This window comes from Protopterus annectens, chromosome 2.part1 (genome assembly GCF_019279795.1).
Source record: "Protopterus annectens isolate FY-2018-M chromosome 2.part1, PAN1.0, whole genome shotgun sequence".
Taxonomy (NCBI): Eukaryota; Metazoa; Chordata; order Ceratodontiformes; family Protopteridae; genus Protopterus; species Protopterus annectens.
In genome coordinates, this window is record NC_056729.1 from 1,787,671,171 (window position 1) to 1,787,688,951 (window position 17,781).

General features: G+C 40.4%; 1 protein-coding gene across 1 annotated transcript in view; it reads left to right on the plus strand.

Moving 5' to 3' along the window:
- Positions 1-17,781, plus strand: part of LOC122795033 (spermidine synthase-like) — a 116,773-nt gene that overhangs the window by 40,589 nt on the left and 58,403 nt on the right. The window contains exon 2 of the mRNA XM_044063614.1: positions 6,875-7,070. Coding sequence (XP_043919549.1) covers positions 6,875-7,070 — 196 coding nt within the window. The remainder of the gene's footprint in view (positions 1-6,874; positions 7,071-17,781) is intronic.

Below are 17,781 nucleotides of genomic sequence, written 5' to 3' on the forward strand. Positions count from 1 at the left end.
CTGAACTTCTCTACCACTCTATTCTATACTACCTCTGTGGTGTATTTGCTTGTGCCTAAGGGTTTTTTTTTGCCTACCTATTAGGGGCACTTGACATCTGGGGCAAGAAAAACTGAAGAAAATGGCATTGGATGCCTCTGATATACCCCTGGCGCTCTGACGTCAGGGAAGAAGCAACCGCAACCGACGCCGGACCAAGACTTTGGAATTCGGGCCGACTGCGGGACCGCCTAATGGCAGGATAACCCAAGTGTGATGACTGCAGCAGGGTATACACTCTTAACATCTACATTTATGGTAAGTACAAAACTGTACTTTATCCATGCGAAGATGCATGATGCAGACTGCGCTTCCACCAAGTTCAGAAAACATCATCTCCAAACCAGTTTCACTTTTCTTTTTCTTCCCCACAGCCAATCGCTCTCCACCAGACTGTATCCAATTTTTCTATATCTGATTTTTTCCATGGAGACATGAGAACCATACAGCCAATTACCCATCAGATTGATTCTATGGAGACATGAGGGCAAGATACAGAATTGCTACTAAGCATACATTCATTTTCTAGAAAAAAAGCCTTGTAATATTAAATACTCTTTTTCATTCACTTGCTTTCTCTTAACTTTTACTAAATTAGTCTAAGGTCTTTAATCCAGTCATTCCCCTATCCAGGAATGAGAGAGAGAATAATTTTGTCATGTTTTTTTAACCAGGCTTTTTACATCACAGTGCCTACATTTCTTAAAATGAACAAGGAGAGAAGGGAAAAAAAAAGTGGGATAAAAGAAACAGCAGCCACTATTCAGAATCCCCATTTCACTTTAATCTGTTTAATCTTAGCCTTACTACAGGATACGTACCCAAAGAATGGCGTACGGCAACTGTGGTCCCACTCCACAAAGGCGGTGCTTCTACGGACCCTGGAAATTACCGCCCCATAAGCTTGACTAGCCTGGTCTGCAAAGCTATGGAGAGGATCATAATGGAACTCCTAAATAAAGACATTGGGGACCTACAGACACTGGATCCTACCCAATTTGCCCTTTGTCAAGGGCAGATCCTGCCTCTTGAACTTGGTCGGCTTTTTCGAAACAGTCACTAAGGCCATTGATGAGGGTAAGGCAGTTCACACAGCCTACCTTGACCTAGCAAAAGCGTTCGACACAATACCCCACTCGGGCATCATAGAAAAGCTCACCAGCTTAGATGTAAACCATATGTCACAAGATGGGTTGCAAACTGGCTCAATGACAGAACACACAGGGTTAGAGTTGCTGGTGCCATGTCAGACTCTAAGCCGGTCACGAGCGGTGTCCCACAGGGCTCAGTCCTGGGCCCCCTCTTGTTCGGCATTTATTTTTCTGAAGTGCAGGCAAACATAGGGGGATTGTGGCTGACAAAATTTGCAGATGACTGCAAACTGGGCACCATAATTGACACTCCATCAGACACAGACATTCTCCAGAGAGGTCTCAGAAATGGATAACTGGTGCCTGAGCCATGGCCTTAAGCTAAATGCCAAAAAATGTATACTCATACCCTTTGGGAAAAACAAGGTAACCCCTAATTACCACATAGGTGGTAATCCATTAAACACGGAAGAGGTTATCAGGGACCTGGGGACCCAAGTTGACAGTAACCTCTCTTTTGACACTCACATTGCCAAAGTGGTTAGGAAGACCTTCTACATTGCCCACCTAATCATGAAGGGATTCACATCCAGATCAGGAGAGGTCATTGTACCCCTGTACTCTTCACTTATCAGACCAATGATTGAGTACAACGCCCCATTCGGAATGTACCTTACCCGACACCTGCAGCAGTTGGAAAGACCCCAAAAGTTCCTCACCAAAAGGATAAAGGGGCTCAAACATATGTCATACGATGCCCGACTGAAGAAACTCCAGCTCTATTCAGTCGCATAAAACAAGTACAAATGAAGAACGAAAATTGCAAGTATCCTTAGGTCTTCAGCCCAATAAGGAGTCTGATAAAACTCTTCTTTACGCAAGGCGTTTCACCGCTTTCACAAAGCAGCTTCCCTCAGAAGTGATGAATATTTAATAAAAAACACACACCTTAAATACTGGCAGGAAATGACATGACAGCTTGACATTGTGATTTAAAAAGCTATTAGCCCTACTTTAAAGTGTTTAATAAATTTATAACATACAATTTTAAAAAATGCGTTTCATCCACTGAACACTAAAAGTGCAAAACTAAAATAGTTAATCTAAAGTATGTAAATATACTTTTAGAAAGGTAAACCTACTAGAACCATTTCCTTGTTTAAAATGGGAATAAAATGTAAACCATATTGATCTACCTAAAATAACTTCTTAATTTTAAAACCGCTAGAATATTGCTGTTTTCATTTAGTCCTGGGAACCTGAATGCATCCAAATTAAGTTGCCATTCAAGTTCACGGACTTCTAGCATAAGTGAGATAGGACCTCCACGAATGGTGTGCGGTACTTGATCAATACACATATAAAAGAGAAACTGTGTCCTGGATAAGCTAAAATATGCTTAGCTAGTGCATTGTTCTCAGATTCTTTTCTAATGGCATAATCATGCTCATAGAAACGGTCACAAGCCCTACGATCAGTTTTCCCTATGTAGAAACAAGGGCAACAGTTACATAGGGCGATGTAAATCACAGATTTTGATTCACAGTTGAATTTCTGATGGATTCGATATTTCCTATTTCTTATGGTAAAAGAATTACCAGCTTTTACTACTCTACACCAGTTGCAGAAACCACAGGGATACATTCCTTGTCTACTGGGTTGTATGTATGGTAAACTCCTCTGTAGTAGCTCTTTCAAGTTGTTACCTCTCTTATATACTACTTGAGGTCTGTGTCCAAGTCTTTCTACTAGGAAATTGTTGTTGGAAATAAAAAAAACTTTTTAGTATGATTGACCAAATATCCTGGGAATTTACACTAAATGTTGTTATGAAGCTTAGAACAAATGGTGTTTTAGTGTTTAATGTAGGTATCTCCTCTGTTTAGTTTACAGTCGCTATCATGTGATATTGACCTAACTGGTCATTACTAATAGATGTCTTATTAAGAATAGGTCTATAAAAGCCTTCAATTCTTTTTGTCTCAACTTCCAATATGAGGTTGTTTAAAAGGTCAGTGGGGTACCCTCGATTGAGGAACATGTTCTTAAGAAACTCGCATTCAAGTTTGAAGCCAGAAACAGTACTGCACATTCTCACAGCTCTCACTAGTTGTCCCTTAAAAATTGATCTTTTTTGTTTGTAAGGGTGAAAACTAGTATAGTGTAGCATTGAGTTGCAGTAAGTAGGTTTTCTATAGATGGTGGAAGAAAACGTTTGGTTGGTAGTATCCTTAGACAATTTTACATCAAGGTAATCTATTTCCTCCGTGGAAAATTTGTATGTGAATTTCAAGAATGGAGTAGTTTCATTAAACTCCTGAATTACTTGTTCCGCTTGATCACTGTTACCTTGAAATAGAATGAAAATATCGTCTAGGAATCTAGTGTAAAACAAAATGTGCTCAGTAAAATACACCTTGTTTCTGATGAAGTTCTTTTCCCAGAACGCAACAAAAAAGTTTGCGACACTGGCCCCGCAAGGTGAGCCCATGGCAACACCTTGCTTCTGTATATAAAAACTGTCCTCAAAAATAAAGTAGTTAGAAGTGAGAACTATATGAAGTAGTTCAGTTACGAGGTCAATTTAATTTTTTGAAGCATAAAAATCGCGTAAAAGCAATTCTATCCATTCAATCGCCTCTTGATGTGGTATTGAAGTGTACAGGTCTACCACATCAACAGTCAAAAAGTTAACACTGCAGTCAAAGGGAATATTGTTAATGTTCTCCAAGAAACTCCAAGAGTCTTTACATAACCCCTGTATCTGATTTATGTATTTTGACAGAATACTGTCAATTAATCTAGAACAGGGGTATGTTATAGATGAACGGCCGTCAATCAGGGCCCTCATTGGAGGATTTAAAACATCCTTATGAATTTTTGGAATGCCGAAGATTCTTGGAGAACAAATGTCAATGTAATTATATAAATCGACCTCAATTTTACCTGCCAGATATAGGTCCAAGAAATAACCTTTGATCCTACGTAAAGTAACATTTACTTCGTTAATTGAAGCAGTACTATAGGCAGTTGAATTCAGTACTAATAACATTCTTCTTTGGTACTCTGCCTTGTCGAACACCACAAGTCCACCTCCTTTGTCCGGTTTCATTAACCTGACAGATGACCTACGGAGGTTCTCAAGGGCTAGGGCCTGTTCATTAGTAACATTGTTTTTACTGAGTGTTCTTTGGCAGGAAATTTTGAACACAAATGTCTAAAATCAGCCTCACAGACATTTTCAAACGTCTGCAAGATTGAGTGTAATGGCGGGTTAAAAGTACTCTGAAGCTTTAACTTAGACTGTACATTGGTAGACTCATCACAAAACAAAAGTTTTAAATTTAGTTTACGTACAAAACACTTGAGGTCAATAATTACCTTCGCCATATTGACTTGTTTACTAGGGACAAATGTATTTCCAAAAGATAATAATTCCACTAATGCTTCGTCAAGACAAATGTCAGAGAAATTATAAATAATAAAGTCACCTTTTTGATTTTTAATAGTAGGGTAAACTATCAGTGGAATCAACTTCTGGACACATAGCATATTCTGGTTCAATTAATATCTTTTTTTGTTCTTCCTCTTGGGAGTCTGTCTGTTTCTTGTCCCTAAAAAATTATTTTTGCTGTTGTTGTTATTATTATTATATGATCTGATTCTATTGCTACGCCTAGGTCCCTGGTTATGATCTTCATATTGACCATCATTGTTGGTCTCTAATTCTTCTTCAATGATGGTATCATGGTGTGTCATGCCCATTGTACCATCAGTTGAAGGTCCTATAAACTGCCTAGGGACCTCAAGTTTAGGATAAGCTTTGTTTACCTTTCTAAAAGTATATTTACATACTTTAGATTAACTATTTTAGTTTTGCACTTTTAGTGTTCAGTGGATGAAACACATTTTTTAAAATTGTATGTTATAAATTTATTAAACACTTTAAAGTAGGGCTAATAGCTTTTTAAATCACGATGTCAAGCTGTCATGTCATTTCCTGCCAGTATTTAATGTGTGTGTTTTTTTATTAAATATTCATCACTTCTGAGGAAGCTGCTTTGTGAAAGCGGTGAAACGCTGTTTACTTTTCATCTATTCAGTCGCATACCGTCTGCTCAGAGGTGATCTGTGCCTGACATACAAGGCCATGTCCAACCCAGAATTAATGGACCTGCTCCACCTCAAAAAAATCCAAATCCACCAGAGCCACGAGAGCAAGAGACTTAAACCTCAACACGGATATAAATAGGACGTGCTGGAGGGACAGATTCATCACCCAGAGACTCCCTACACCTATGGAACAGAATCCCAGTCCATGTGAGGCAGAGGCCCTCACTGACTCTGTTCAAGAGAAATCTTGACGAGTGGATGGGAGATCGTAGGTTTACCCCAGGAATCATCTCTGTATCACTGCTGGACAGAGGCACAGCAAACTAATGGGTATAGTATTCTCATCCTAAGGGGTGGTGAAAGCCACACACTCTGGCTAGGCTTATAAATGCCCTAGGGCAGATAGCCTAGTATGAACCTATGAACCTAAACTGAGAACTTCTCTTCCCCTCCCCAAAGCATTCTTTGAACATTGTTGACATGAAGAATGGCATATGCTTTAGAGTTCCCCACAAGTCCAACAGATTCTGAAAAGTCTAATATTTCCAGATTTTTTTCTTTTCTGTCTCATTTCACAAATGTTATTGCATTGAAATCCTTCTTCTAGTTAATTCTTGCACTGCCTTCCTTCTATCCAGCATTTTCTGAAACAGTGGGAAATGTTTCACAGGTACAGTCTCTCTGTGGTCTTTGCCAGAAGAATAAGAGGCAGAATCTTATGTTTCACAGCTCACTTTTTGTTGGACCGACTTTTGTATTTCCTCGTTAGCATGTACTTCATCAAAAAATGATTTTGTCTCTCCAAGGAAGAATACCTTGAAGTCAGCTGGGTACAGCAGTTTGAATCTCAAACCTGTCTCTCAACATGCCCTGAATAGTGGAATGAATTTACTCCTCTTCTGCCTGGTGTACAGTGGGTAATCATTTTCCACAAACACACTGCTGCCTCCCACTTTTAGTATTTTGTCCCTCTGCCACAGTTTTGTTGGAATCCTCTTCTGCTGGTAGGATTGGATCTTTACTATTAAAGTTATAGGTTGCTTTCTCAAGGCCAGGTTTGGACCATACACACTGTGCCCTTTCAACTCCTTCTGTGAAATACCAGTCAAGTTGCTTATTTGTGGTTTCATAAAATGAATGGTCTGTTCCTTCCAGCTTCTGTGGTATAGCTGAAAATCTCAGGTTTTCCGTATGTCCTCTAATTCTCTTTTTTTGAAACCTGCCTGAGCAGTGTCATATTTAGCCAGCATTTTCTTCATTTCAGCCTCTGATTTTTGCAGCTTTATCACCTCATCTGAATATCTGTTCAAAGTTTCTTCCATTTTTTTTTCCAGTGTTTTGCTACTTGTGTTGATGTACTCCCATCAGTATTTGGTTTATTTTAACCAGGTCTGTGTGCATTTGTCTTGTATCTTCCTGTAGGTTACTGAAAGTCCTGTTTGGAGGTTCCATTCCTTTTTTGCTGAACAGCTGCAGAACTTTCCCCAGTCAGTATAACATTGTAATACCTGCTGTTGAACTGTACTTTGTAATTTGAAATGTTTCCAGGTTCCATTGAATGGACTTTGTTGCATAGTTCAAACCTTATACATATAACTGAAATGGATCTGCAACAAAATAATAGTTGAAAGAAACTGGTGCTAAACTCTTTAAAAACAATTCATGCTTTGCAGGATGTTATAACAGTTTCCAAGAAGTACCTTCCTGGTATGTCACAAGGATATTCCAACCCTAAGCTGACACTTCATGTTGGAGATGGGTTTGAATTTATGAAACAGAACCAGGATGCATTTGATGTCATCATCACAGATTCTTCGGATCCAGTAGGTAAGAAAGTTGCACTTGACATGTTTGTGGTTTGGCTTTGATCAGTAGTAGTTGATGTTAATGGATTAATTACAGTAGTAGATGTAGTCACATAGGTCATTTTGTCAAAGTGATAAGTGAATTATGGGTCGTATTAGTGCTTGACTGGAAAAATTTATTTAATTTTATTTATTGATAACTAGATGGGTAGAATGATCTAAGGACCCTTTGGCTGTTGTCTGGCCAGAAGAATTGGTTCCTAAAGATGTGGCTTCCTAGGTATACGTGTAATTTTAGTGTTTGCAAATGTGCAAGCTTTTGTGTGCCTTATGCATACATGCACGCATGCATCTTGAGGAGGCCTCTTGCTGTGTTCAAAAATATTTTCATTTTGTCTTGCCCACTGAGTGTCTGGATAGGCTGCGATACTGCTGTAGTACTGAACTGGATTAAGCAGGCTAACAGAAAATCAATGAATGATTAGAAGAAGTAAAACCAGGTTGTCAAGTGAATGGTTCATAGGTTGTTACTAGGCTAATAACCACTAGGACACTTACAAGCCTAGCCACAGACGCCAAACCATTTCAGTCCCAAGTATCACATGGGGGGGGGGCATGTAAGTTTGGTAGCTAAGGTGTAATACTTTTCTTATTGACTGCCTCTCTCCATAAAGGACATGGGAACCAGACTGGGGGCGAATTTGTGATTTTCTATCACTTTGTCAAGATTTTGTTTGAATAAGGTCAAGGATGATCTCTGTTTACATGGATGGGGGAGCCTGCTCCATAGTGAGGGATCCTTTGGGACACCTCTGTGTCTATAGCATATTCTGTTTAGTTAATGAGGAAGCCCTGTAAGCCAGGCAGAGATCCCCTGTCAGTAGGAGAGTACAGACACTGAGCATTTAGGCAATCGGTATAGGACAGGGCATTTTATACCCTGAATTCTCCTGGTGAGAACTTTTGTTGGCATTCCAGCTGTTGCAAGTGTATGGTTAGATATGTGCCAAAGGGTGCATTGTATTCAGTGACAGGTGTGAGGGCTGAGTACAGTGATGCTGTAGCTTAGACATGGATGCCAAAACCCGTACCTATGAATTGGGTGATTTAAGAAGTATTTTATTATCTTGGTTACATGTTGATTAAAGGCCATATTGCTGTTTACAAATGTTCCCAGACACCTTAATACGGGGTTGACTCTTGGGGGCATTTTTATCGATGGAGTAATTAACTTGTTTTGACACTTTCCCAAAGGCAATTCTAATGTGTTTTTTTTTTTTTTTTTTTTTTTGCATTGAGTTTTGTGCCATGGCATTGGTACCAGTTATTTGAACTTGTTAAACCTAGTTGCAAGATTGTGTCTTCTGGGGGGACTATAGTAGCTCCCAATTTATAGTCCTTTGCAAACTTGGTGAGCCAGAGACCTTTATCGTTAGCCTTGACTTCCAAGAAGTAGATGCCAAACAGGCGTGGGCTTAGAACAGAGTCCTGGTGTATTCCACTGTTGATGGCTGTCTGTGTGGGGGTGGTCTCACTGCTCTGATCCAACTGGCAATCCATTGAGTTATGTAAAGATTTATACCTAGCTCAGAGAGCTTGTCAGCATGCCTGAGTGGGGTATTGTATCAAGTACCTTAACCAGGTCAAAATATGCTGTATGCACTTTTACCTTCATCCATTGCATTGGTGATCCTCTCAAAGAAATCTACCGGGTTATGTAGACATGACCTTCCATAGCAAAGACAAATTGGGATGGGTCCAGCGTCTGCATGTTCTGTGTCCTTATTCATCATTTCCATGATAATTCGTTCCATGGCTTTGCATATTAGGCTTGTTAGACTAATAGGTTTGTAGTTCTCTGGGTCAGTTCATGGTTCGTCCTTGTGGAGGGGAATAACTGTTTCAGTCCTCCATTCACTTGGAATATAGCCTGTTTCAAGGCTGTAGTTGGAGTGCCTCAAGTGGATCTAGCAGGTCATGTTTTAGATTGTTCAGGAGCCAGACGGAGATGTCAGGACCCATGTAGGGGTGGTGGTCTTGGCTTTAGCAAGTGCTGCTAGCACCTGGCCTTTGATACCGGAGGGGAAGCACTTTGAAAGGAATTTCACCTTGTGGAGCTGGAGGGAGTAGGGGGTGAAGTTATCAGCCAGTGGATATGCTATGTCACCCTGATCGGTGTACGTGGTATTTTTTGCCACCAGTTCATTACACTGTTACATAGCTGAAGGCCTTCTGAGTGTCCTTGGCTTACAAGTCTATCCTGACCTCATAGCTGGCCTTGATGGACTTGAACCACTTAGTTTCTTGTTCAGTCATATAAGGTAGCTCTTGTCTTTAAGGGAGTTGCTTTTCCTGATTTTTCATCATCAGTGCATACATTTTCCTCATTATTGCAGAACAGTCAAATTCTAAAAGGTTTCAGCTTGGGGTAGCTTAAAAACTTGCAAAACTGTTGGATATTTATTGTTTTTAACAGTCCTGATAGTGATGTGCTGCTTAGCTGTGGGTGCTGTATTCAACCCATTCATTTCAAGGACTTCTCCAAGTTGGAGTAAAGTTTAGTTTCGAGTAGGGTCCATTTTTGTAAATTACAGAACTAGTGCAGCTAAACACAAACTCTCTGAACAAATGGCGTATATACCTCCTGCACAAGGCAAAGCATGTTATGAATAAAGGGACAGAACACCAATTTAGATTTGGTATTTTAGAGATGGTTAAATCTAATCCCGGGGGGGTAATATAAAGAATTATTTGTCATTTAAGGAATGTTATTGGCAAATATTAACAGATGCTACTTCCCCTCCTGGCTTAAATGAAAGTATATCTATGAAAAGTATATTAGAATACATCTAATACACTGTACAATATTGCATTTTTAAAATAATTTGATGTGTTTTAAATTGTTTAAGGCATAACTTTTGTTGTGTGTTTTTTATGAAAAGACTCTTTAGTCTTGTGAAAATGTTTTTAGTGTATATCACTTTAATTCTATGTAGTAGCTAGTATTGGCGCCAAAATCAAATAATATATAAGCAACTGAATTTTAACTTTAAAATGTTCTGATGAAGCCTACGTTTTGAGTAGGTGAAAGCGCTTAACGAGGATTGTGCAATAAATTTTGTGGCTTTTATTCATTTGGGCTATCTGACCTGTTTCTTCTGTGATTACAAGGAAGTTTTCCACAGACGTGTTACGCATCTTTGGCGTTGGTGATTTTTGTAAATTACACATTTGTTGCGGGAACTAATTTCATCTGCCAAGAGAAATGTTAAATACAGATCTTGATAATTTTACTTGCATTCCTCAGCTAATGGGTTTTGATCTGATCCAACTTGGACATTCCACTAGTTCATGGCCACCAAAAAACTGTCTCCTTCCCTACCCATAATGCACCAACTCCTAATATCTGTAAGATCTTGTTTGCCGCTTTCACATCTAGACATTGTCGCCTTCAAGTTATCGAGCTAGAGTGGGATATAAACTGTTTTGAGAGAGAAATCATTTGCACCATTTTCTTTGTCTTTTTGCTGGTACAACTTTCTTTTCTATTACTACTTGTGTAATTTCTTCAGTACCATGGGTGGTACTTTACCTGTTCTGTCCTTTCCTAATATTTAAAAAAAAAAAATTGTGTATGTGTGTATATATATATATCTATGTATCTATATCTCTCTATCTCTCTATCTATATCTATCTCTCTATCTCTCTATCTATATCTATCTCTCTATCTCTCTATCTATATCTATCTCTCTATCTCTCTATCTATATCTATCTCTCTATCTCTCTATCTATATCTATCTCTCTATCTATATCTATCTCTCTATCTATATCTATCTCTCTATCTATATCTATCTCTCTATCTATATCTATCTATATATACACATATATATATATACACACACACACACACACGCGCAGACGTAAAGTCACTGAGCCATGTGCTCTAGTGAGGTAAACCTCGCCACAATAAATAGAACATGCTGGAGGGATAGATTACTGTCACAGAGACTCCCCATGCTTTGGAACAAAATTCCAAATTACATCGAGCACAGCCCCTCACTAACACTTTTCAAGAGAAACGTTGACGAGTGGATGGGTAACAGAATATACACCCCTGAGATCACTTCATTGGCTCTGCTTGACAGAGGATCATTTAGTTAATCAATGGGGCGGCGAAAGCCGACACACTCTGGCTAGGCTTATAAATGCCCTCTGGCAGCCTACCTCATGTCTTTTCTCTTTGAGTCTATTGCTTGGCCCCAAATCATTTAAAGATCGATTACAGCATTTGCAACAAGTTTAATCCTCGTGCTGCTGTTGCCGACAGGAGTAATAAATTAATCTTAAAAGGGTTTGCTGACCACCTCTTTCTGAAACCATCAATGGGGCAGAGTCCTCCAAACAGAAAGCTAAAGACCCATTGAAGTGGTCTAAACCTTCTGAGGCTTCCGCCTCTTTGTTGGAACCTGCTAAGAAAATAAATCAGATCCGAGCCTTATGGTGCAACCTTCTTCGCTTTCAACCAAATCTGCATATAATCCTGCTGTCTTGGATTCAAATTGTCTACCCAGGACTACATACTCCAATTTGGATCCATTTCCATCCAGAGTGCCTTCTGCATTTTTGGAAAGGCATTCCGTATCTCCATCCCTAGTAACTTGTCATTCTTTCACGAGTCTTACTTAAGCAGATGTGGAAAGAATGTTGAGGAAATTCCTCATAGCACAAATTCAGAATGGGTTTCTTAATGGCTGCTACCCCTTCAGGTCAGGAAGACCGATCTTTCACTACCCCACCCATTACAACTTCTGTAATCCAGCCTGTGGCTTTAGAGTTCTTTTTCCGAGCCTTCATAGTCTGTTTGGTTCGGATCAAAAGAAAGCACTTTCTTCGGATCCGAATGTTGCTCTGAGTGCACCGGCTCCGACTTTCTTGATGCCAAACCATCCCTGTTGGATCTGGGAGGTTAGTCGATTCAGAGGTTTTGGAAGCAGACTCTTCCTCTTGTAGCCTTGGCACTGGACAGCTTGTCTCAGACTTCCACCTTGTGTGTGTTGTTTTCAGAGTGGAGGGAGGTTGGTCAGAAACTTACTTTCTTTACCCCATTGTCTTGCTTCTCTCTAGAGCAATCTGCCTTCAAACTTAAGAGTGCTCTTGGCTCCGGTAGATCAGAATGATCTTAACCCCTAGAGTCCTCTCTACTTCTCAGATATCTTTGTGCCTGTAGCCTCAACATTCTACCCCACAGGGACAGCTAGCTTATGGTTTTCAGACTTCCCAGCAGGGTATTCTAATCTCTTATGATACTTCACCTGACCATCCCACCGGTTGAGTCCTAGGAAGAGAAAGTGCAAAAGGAGGCATGTGGACGCTCCAAGAGTTGGTTACTGAGGCTACTTGTTTTGATGGAGACTGGTCCCCAGAATCATCATCTGATGACATTTCATCTGGAGAAATTCTTGATCTTTAAGCAGAAGGGTGGTTGGCCTTCCCGAGACCCTTCTTCTGAGGAATTTATTTCTGGAGGCCTTTGGAGTTGGCCTGTCTACCCTCCTGGGTTACTCCGCCCACTAATGAGCTCATTGATTTGGTCTCTAGGTGGGCATGGAAGGAACCAGATTCAGTTGAGCAACTCTCCAAGCGACCTAACTGGATCCTGGATCCTCCAATAAGAGAATTTGGGGTTATAGGGGTGCCAGTGGATGCTATAGTCAAGGTGGTAGCTCCAAAAAAGGAACTTGCTCAAAGTTCCACTGTTCCTCCTAACAGTTTAGGACAACTGACATTTGGAAAGCATATTTATGCTTCATTGACTTTTGCGATGTCATCCGATCCCTGAACTATCTGACACTTTTTTTACAAAACTTCAAACAGAATTGATTAAAGAGCTATCAAAATATTTCTGGAACTGAAACTGCTGAGACTGAATCTTTTAGTAGTCACTGTTTGCTACCCTATGGACTATTTCAAGCTCCTCCATGAGGCTTATCTTGCACACTTCAGAAAGCACCTCGAGGCCTGCAGATTCAGGTATTTTAGGAGGCAGGCCTGGATGTGCCAGTGTGATTTTTGCATAACCCTTGAAGTCCTCATTCTTTAGTGCTCCTTTTTGATGGCACTTCTTTGTTTGGCCCCACAGTACACACACTCCAGGTCCCCACAGTACACACACTCCAGGTGTGAGAAAGATGGTAAAGACCCTCTCTGCATTGGTCATGCCTTTTTCTACCCCTCAAAAGACCTTTTCCACAAATCAACAGGGAGGTCGAAAAATGTCATTCGGAATGTCCCAGGGTCCTTTCTAGGACACTTGTGGTGATGGCTTCCTTCTCTGCCTCTGGGGGAACTATAATGGAAGTTGATGCTCTCATGGCAGAGGATGCCCGCAAAACCAGGAATCTAGACATTATTTTTCTGATGGACCTTTTCAGTGTTTCTGAAAGGAGGCCAGATTGTCCACCTCTTGAGACAAGTCGGGGGTTGCTTATCCCTGCATTACAGAACCTAGCTAGACATAACAGAAGACAATTGGGTGCAGGGGATTATTTATAGAGGTTATAAAATTCCCTTTTCCCTACTCCCTCCATTAAGAAAAATTTCCAATGGTTCACCCAATCAGAGGAAAGCGGCAACAGCACTAGAAATTCTAACAGCTGCTAAGAAAGAGACATCCAAGTAGTCCCACCAGACCAAATAGAATCTGGAACTTACTCAAGATTTTTAGTCCCAAAGAAAACAGACTGGAAGCCTGTATTAAACAAGTCAGTTTGGCACACAAAGTTGGAGTGGTCATGGTTCAGTCCATTCTGCCCTTTCTGGACAAAGCCTGGATGTGCTTGATGAACCTTCAGGATGTGTATGGTCACATAAAAATTAACACAGTTCAGAAGTTACATACACTAAGAGCCAGTCACTACCAATTCATAGCAGTGCCCTTTGGCCTCACTGCAGATCCCAGTGTGTTCAAATGTTTGACAGTAGTAACAGCTCACTTGAGACTGCAGGGATTCAGGGTAGTTTCCATAACTAGATGACTGGCTCATTAACATCCAGATCAGGCATGGAGTGATAAAAGCACTAGATCAAGTGCTACAGACTTGTTTACATCTTGGAGTAACTGTAAATCACAACATGTATGTCCTAGAACGAACCCAGACATTAAAATTCATAGGGGTAGTGTTTGACACAGTATCTATGGTAGCTTCCCTTCCTCTATCAAGAGTGCAAATGATAAGGTTGCAGGTCAGGAAAATAATTTGCAGTACCAGAATTTCTGCTCTATAAATTCTGCAAGCCCTTGGATCAAAGTCGGAGGCAATAATTTTAGTTTCTTTAGCAAGATTCCACATGAGAATTCTACAATTGATTCCATCAACACAGTGGTGAATGCTTTCGTAACCCATGTCAGCAAAGATTAAGATAACGCAGATATGCAAAAGATACTTTTGCTGGTGGATGTAGTTGCAACAGGTATTACAAGGCCATCCTTTCATCTTCCCCAGCCCAAGGCTATAGTGACCATGGATGCTTCCCAGATTGGGTGGGGAGGGCATTTTCTGAAGAACACAGTCCAAAGCACTTGGTTCCCCGAAGAGGCCAATTCAGATATCAGTGTCTTGGAAATGAGAACAGTGATTTTGGCATTGCAGGTATTCCAAGACTGTCTTCCTCTCGGAACAATTGCAATCTGGACAGACATGTCAGTAGTTTTGTACATCAACAAACAAGGGGGAAGTAGATTTTATCCACTGTGTCAAGAAGCCTTCAGACAGTGGCAATGGGTGATATCTTCCAACCACTTTCTAACAGCAAATCATATTCTGGGGAAGTCCAAAATGATAGCAGACAAACTGAGCAGATTCATCTTACTACCTCACGAGTGGTCCCTCAACAGTGACTGATATGATTTTCAGTCAGTGTGGCCAGCTTTGCTGCAATCTTTTTTGCCTCTCCCTTGAACAGGTGCAGCAGCTTTTTTGCCCTAATCCCTTTGCCAAGGGAATCACAGAGAGATGGTGTACTCCATGATTGGCCTCCCAGTCTTCTGTGTGATTACCCTATGACTGCCCCCAATTCCCAAATTCCTGCAGAAAGGCCAGTTGAAATGCGGTCATCCTCGTGAGTCTTACTGGCTTTGGCAGATTTTGTTTCTTTTCCTATGGCCTCACCTACAGTATCTACCTTGGATTCAGGATGTAATTCCAGACCTACTGTCCTATCAGACGGGCATAGTTCACCTGGATATTTCAAGCCTCAAACTAACAAGTGTGGCTTCTCCATTTCCTTTAAGAGCCATACAGCCAGTGCTCTCTTCTCCTATCCATTCCATACTTTTATTCTCCCATAAACCTTCTACTTGAAACTTTACAGGAGTAAATGGAAAAGGGTTTGCTTGTTTGTTGGACAGAGTAAAATCAGATTGAACTGGAGCTGAGAAGGGGTCAGTCTTTTTTTCTGGAATTTTTGGCAATTTATATTTAATGAATTTGCTAGCTCATCAACTGTAAAAGTCCATCTAGCAGCAACATCTAATTTTCACATTGGATTTCAAAAATTTTCACTGGCTTCCTATCTGTTGTGCAAAGCCTTCTTGAGAGGCACTCTACTGCTAAGACCCTCTTATAAATACCCCACAACATGGGATTTAAATTTGGTACTTTAAATTTGGTATTGCAAGCCTTGATTCATTTTCCCTTTGAACCAGCAGCCAAGTGTAATTTTAAATTCCTGACCTGGAAAACTCTTTCTACTTGCAATTACAATTGCTAGAAGAATTTCAAAACTTCAAGCATCATCTCCTAAGCCTCCATATTTGATTTTTCATAAGGATAGTCACACTGTGTATTAATGCTTCCTTCCTTCCTAAGTTGGTGTCAAAAATTCAACATCAACCAGTCCATAAACTTGCCAGTTTTCTTCCCTAAATTTGCAAATGGGAATATATGCTCACTTACTGGTTGCCCATAGACAATTACAATTCTACCTACACAGAACAGAAGAAATATGAAAAGACAGGTTGGCTGTTTATCTCCTTTGCACATACTAAATTGGATGGATCAGTTACAAAGTTAACTGTAGCTAGATGGTTGACGGATTCTATTTACTTGTCTATAATAAGGTGAATCTCCTCTTACTAAAACCTCGTTCAACCAGCTCCATGGGACTTCTGTGCTCCAATCTAGAGTTTCCATGAACAGTTTGTGCAGCTGCAACTTGGTCAAATCTTCATAATTTTATCACTCAAAGTAGTTCTGGTTTTAAGGGGAAGAGAAGCCTTTGGCTCAACCGTACTCAGGGATATCCTTCCTTAGAGTCCACCCAGGATTTTAGGTAGTTGGGGACTCTGGCCCATTAATTGAGGAATGAATGAAAATTGACATCACCAGATAAAGAGGTCATGTACTTGCTATAAAATTCCTTCTGTGTTGTCCATTTTCATTAACTTCCCACCTACCAACCCCCGCCATTGTTAATGACAGACTCCTGCAGGAACGAGAAGCTTCAAGGGCACAACTGTCCTTTTGTGTTGAGTTCCATTTGTGGTAAATCGTAATGGTCTTCCTGTCAAGCAGCAAACAAGATCTGAGTGATGTTAGGAGTTGGTGAGTTTTGGGTAGGGAAGGAGCTCAAAAGTTTTTTGGTGGCCACGAACTAGTGTAATGGCAGAGTCTGATCAGAGGATCGGATCCAAACCCATTAGCGGACTAAATGAAAATGGCCAACACCGATGGAATGTTATTGTGAGTACATACTATAACTTTTTTTTACTTAGTTACTAGGTTGAAGTTGCTAGTTAAGATATGGCAAGAGGGCTGATGTTAACTGGCAAGATACCCTTGCCGTTTCTTCCATTGTTTAGACTATTTTGACCCTTCCCTGCTGGTGCAAAACACTGATTACTGATTGGCGAAATCTGTGGTTATAACAGGAGTTTACAACATGCACCTGATGCTACATCCTTTCTGATCACTGATTTTTTTTACCAGGCATCTTGTGATAGTCCTGATTTGATTGTATTGCGTAATTATTCAAAGCCAAAGACGCCATGGTTACAAATTTGGGTTTTCCTTTCCTCATTTTTGGCATTCCCTAGTGAGCAAGATTCTTTCAAATCTCGTGGTATTTGAATGGTAGAGATTAATTCACAAGTACTTCTGTTCTCTTTACTGCTAGAAGAGCCTTCATAACACGAACAGCAGGATCATTAAGCATAGACAAGGATAGTCCTAGCAAAAGTTAGAAATACAGTAAGGGGAACTACCATGTGTATAGTCAAAAAGTGAAAAGATGGATGTGCCACTACATAGAGATTTAGTGTAGAAGCTACTGGAGATGGGATATAGAAAAGGCTAGGTCTGTTGGGTGTGTCTTTTTTTTTTTTTTTTTTTTTATAGCGGGATACAGCCCTAACTGTAAACTGGATGACCTCTGTACCACTCTGGAGAAACGTACTGGAGAAGGGAGAAGAGTTGAGCTTGCTCACTCAGTCTGGATTGGGGGGGGGGGGGCAGTGCATAGCAAAGAAAGTATGCTTTGTTTTCTTGCCCCTCAGTGGAGACTGGAGTGCCAGCAAAACATTTTCCTTAAGGGGACAGGACATAGAGTTTAAATTATTTACAGTCCTGTGCAATGCTGATTGCAGACCCAAATCCAAAGGTCTCTGGGTATACATGGGGAACATAGGTTTAAAATTATTCCCATTCCTGTGTGGATAATGACACTACTCCCATCAC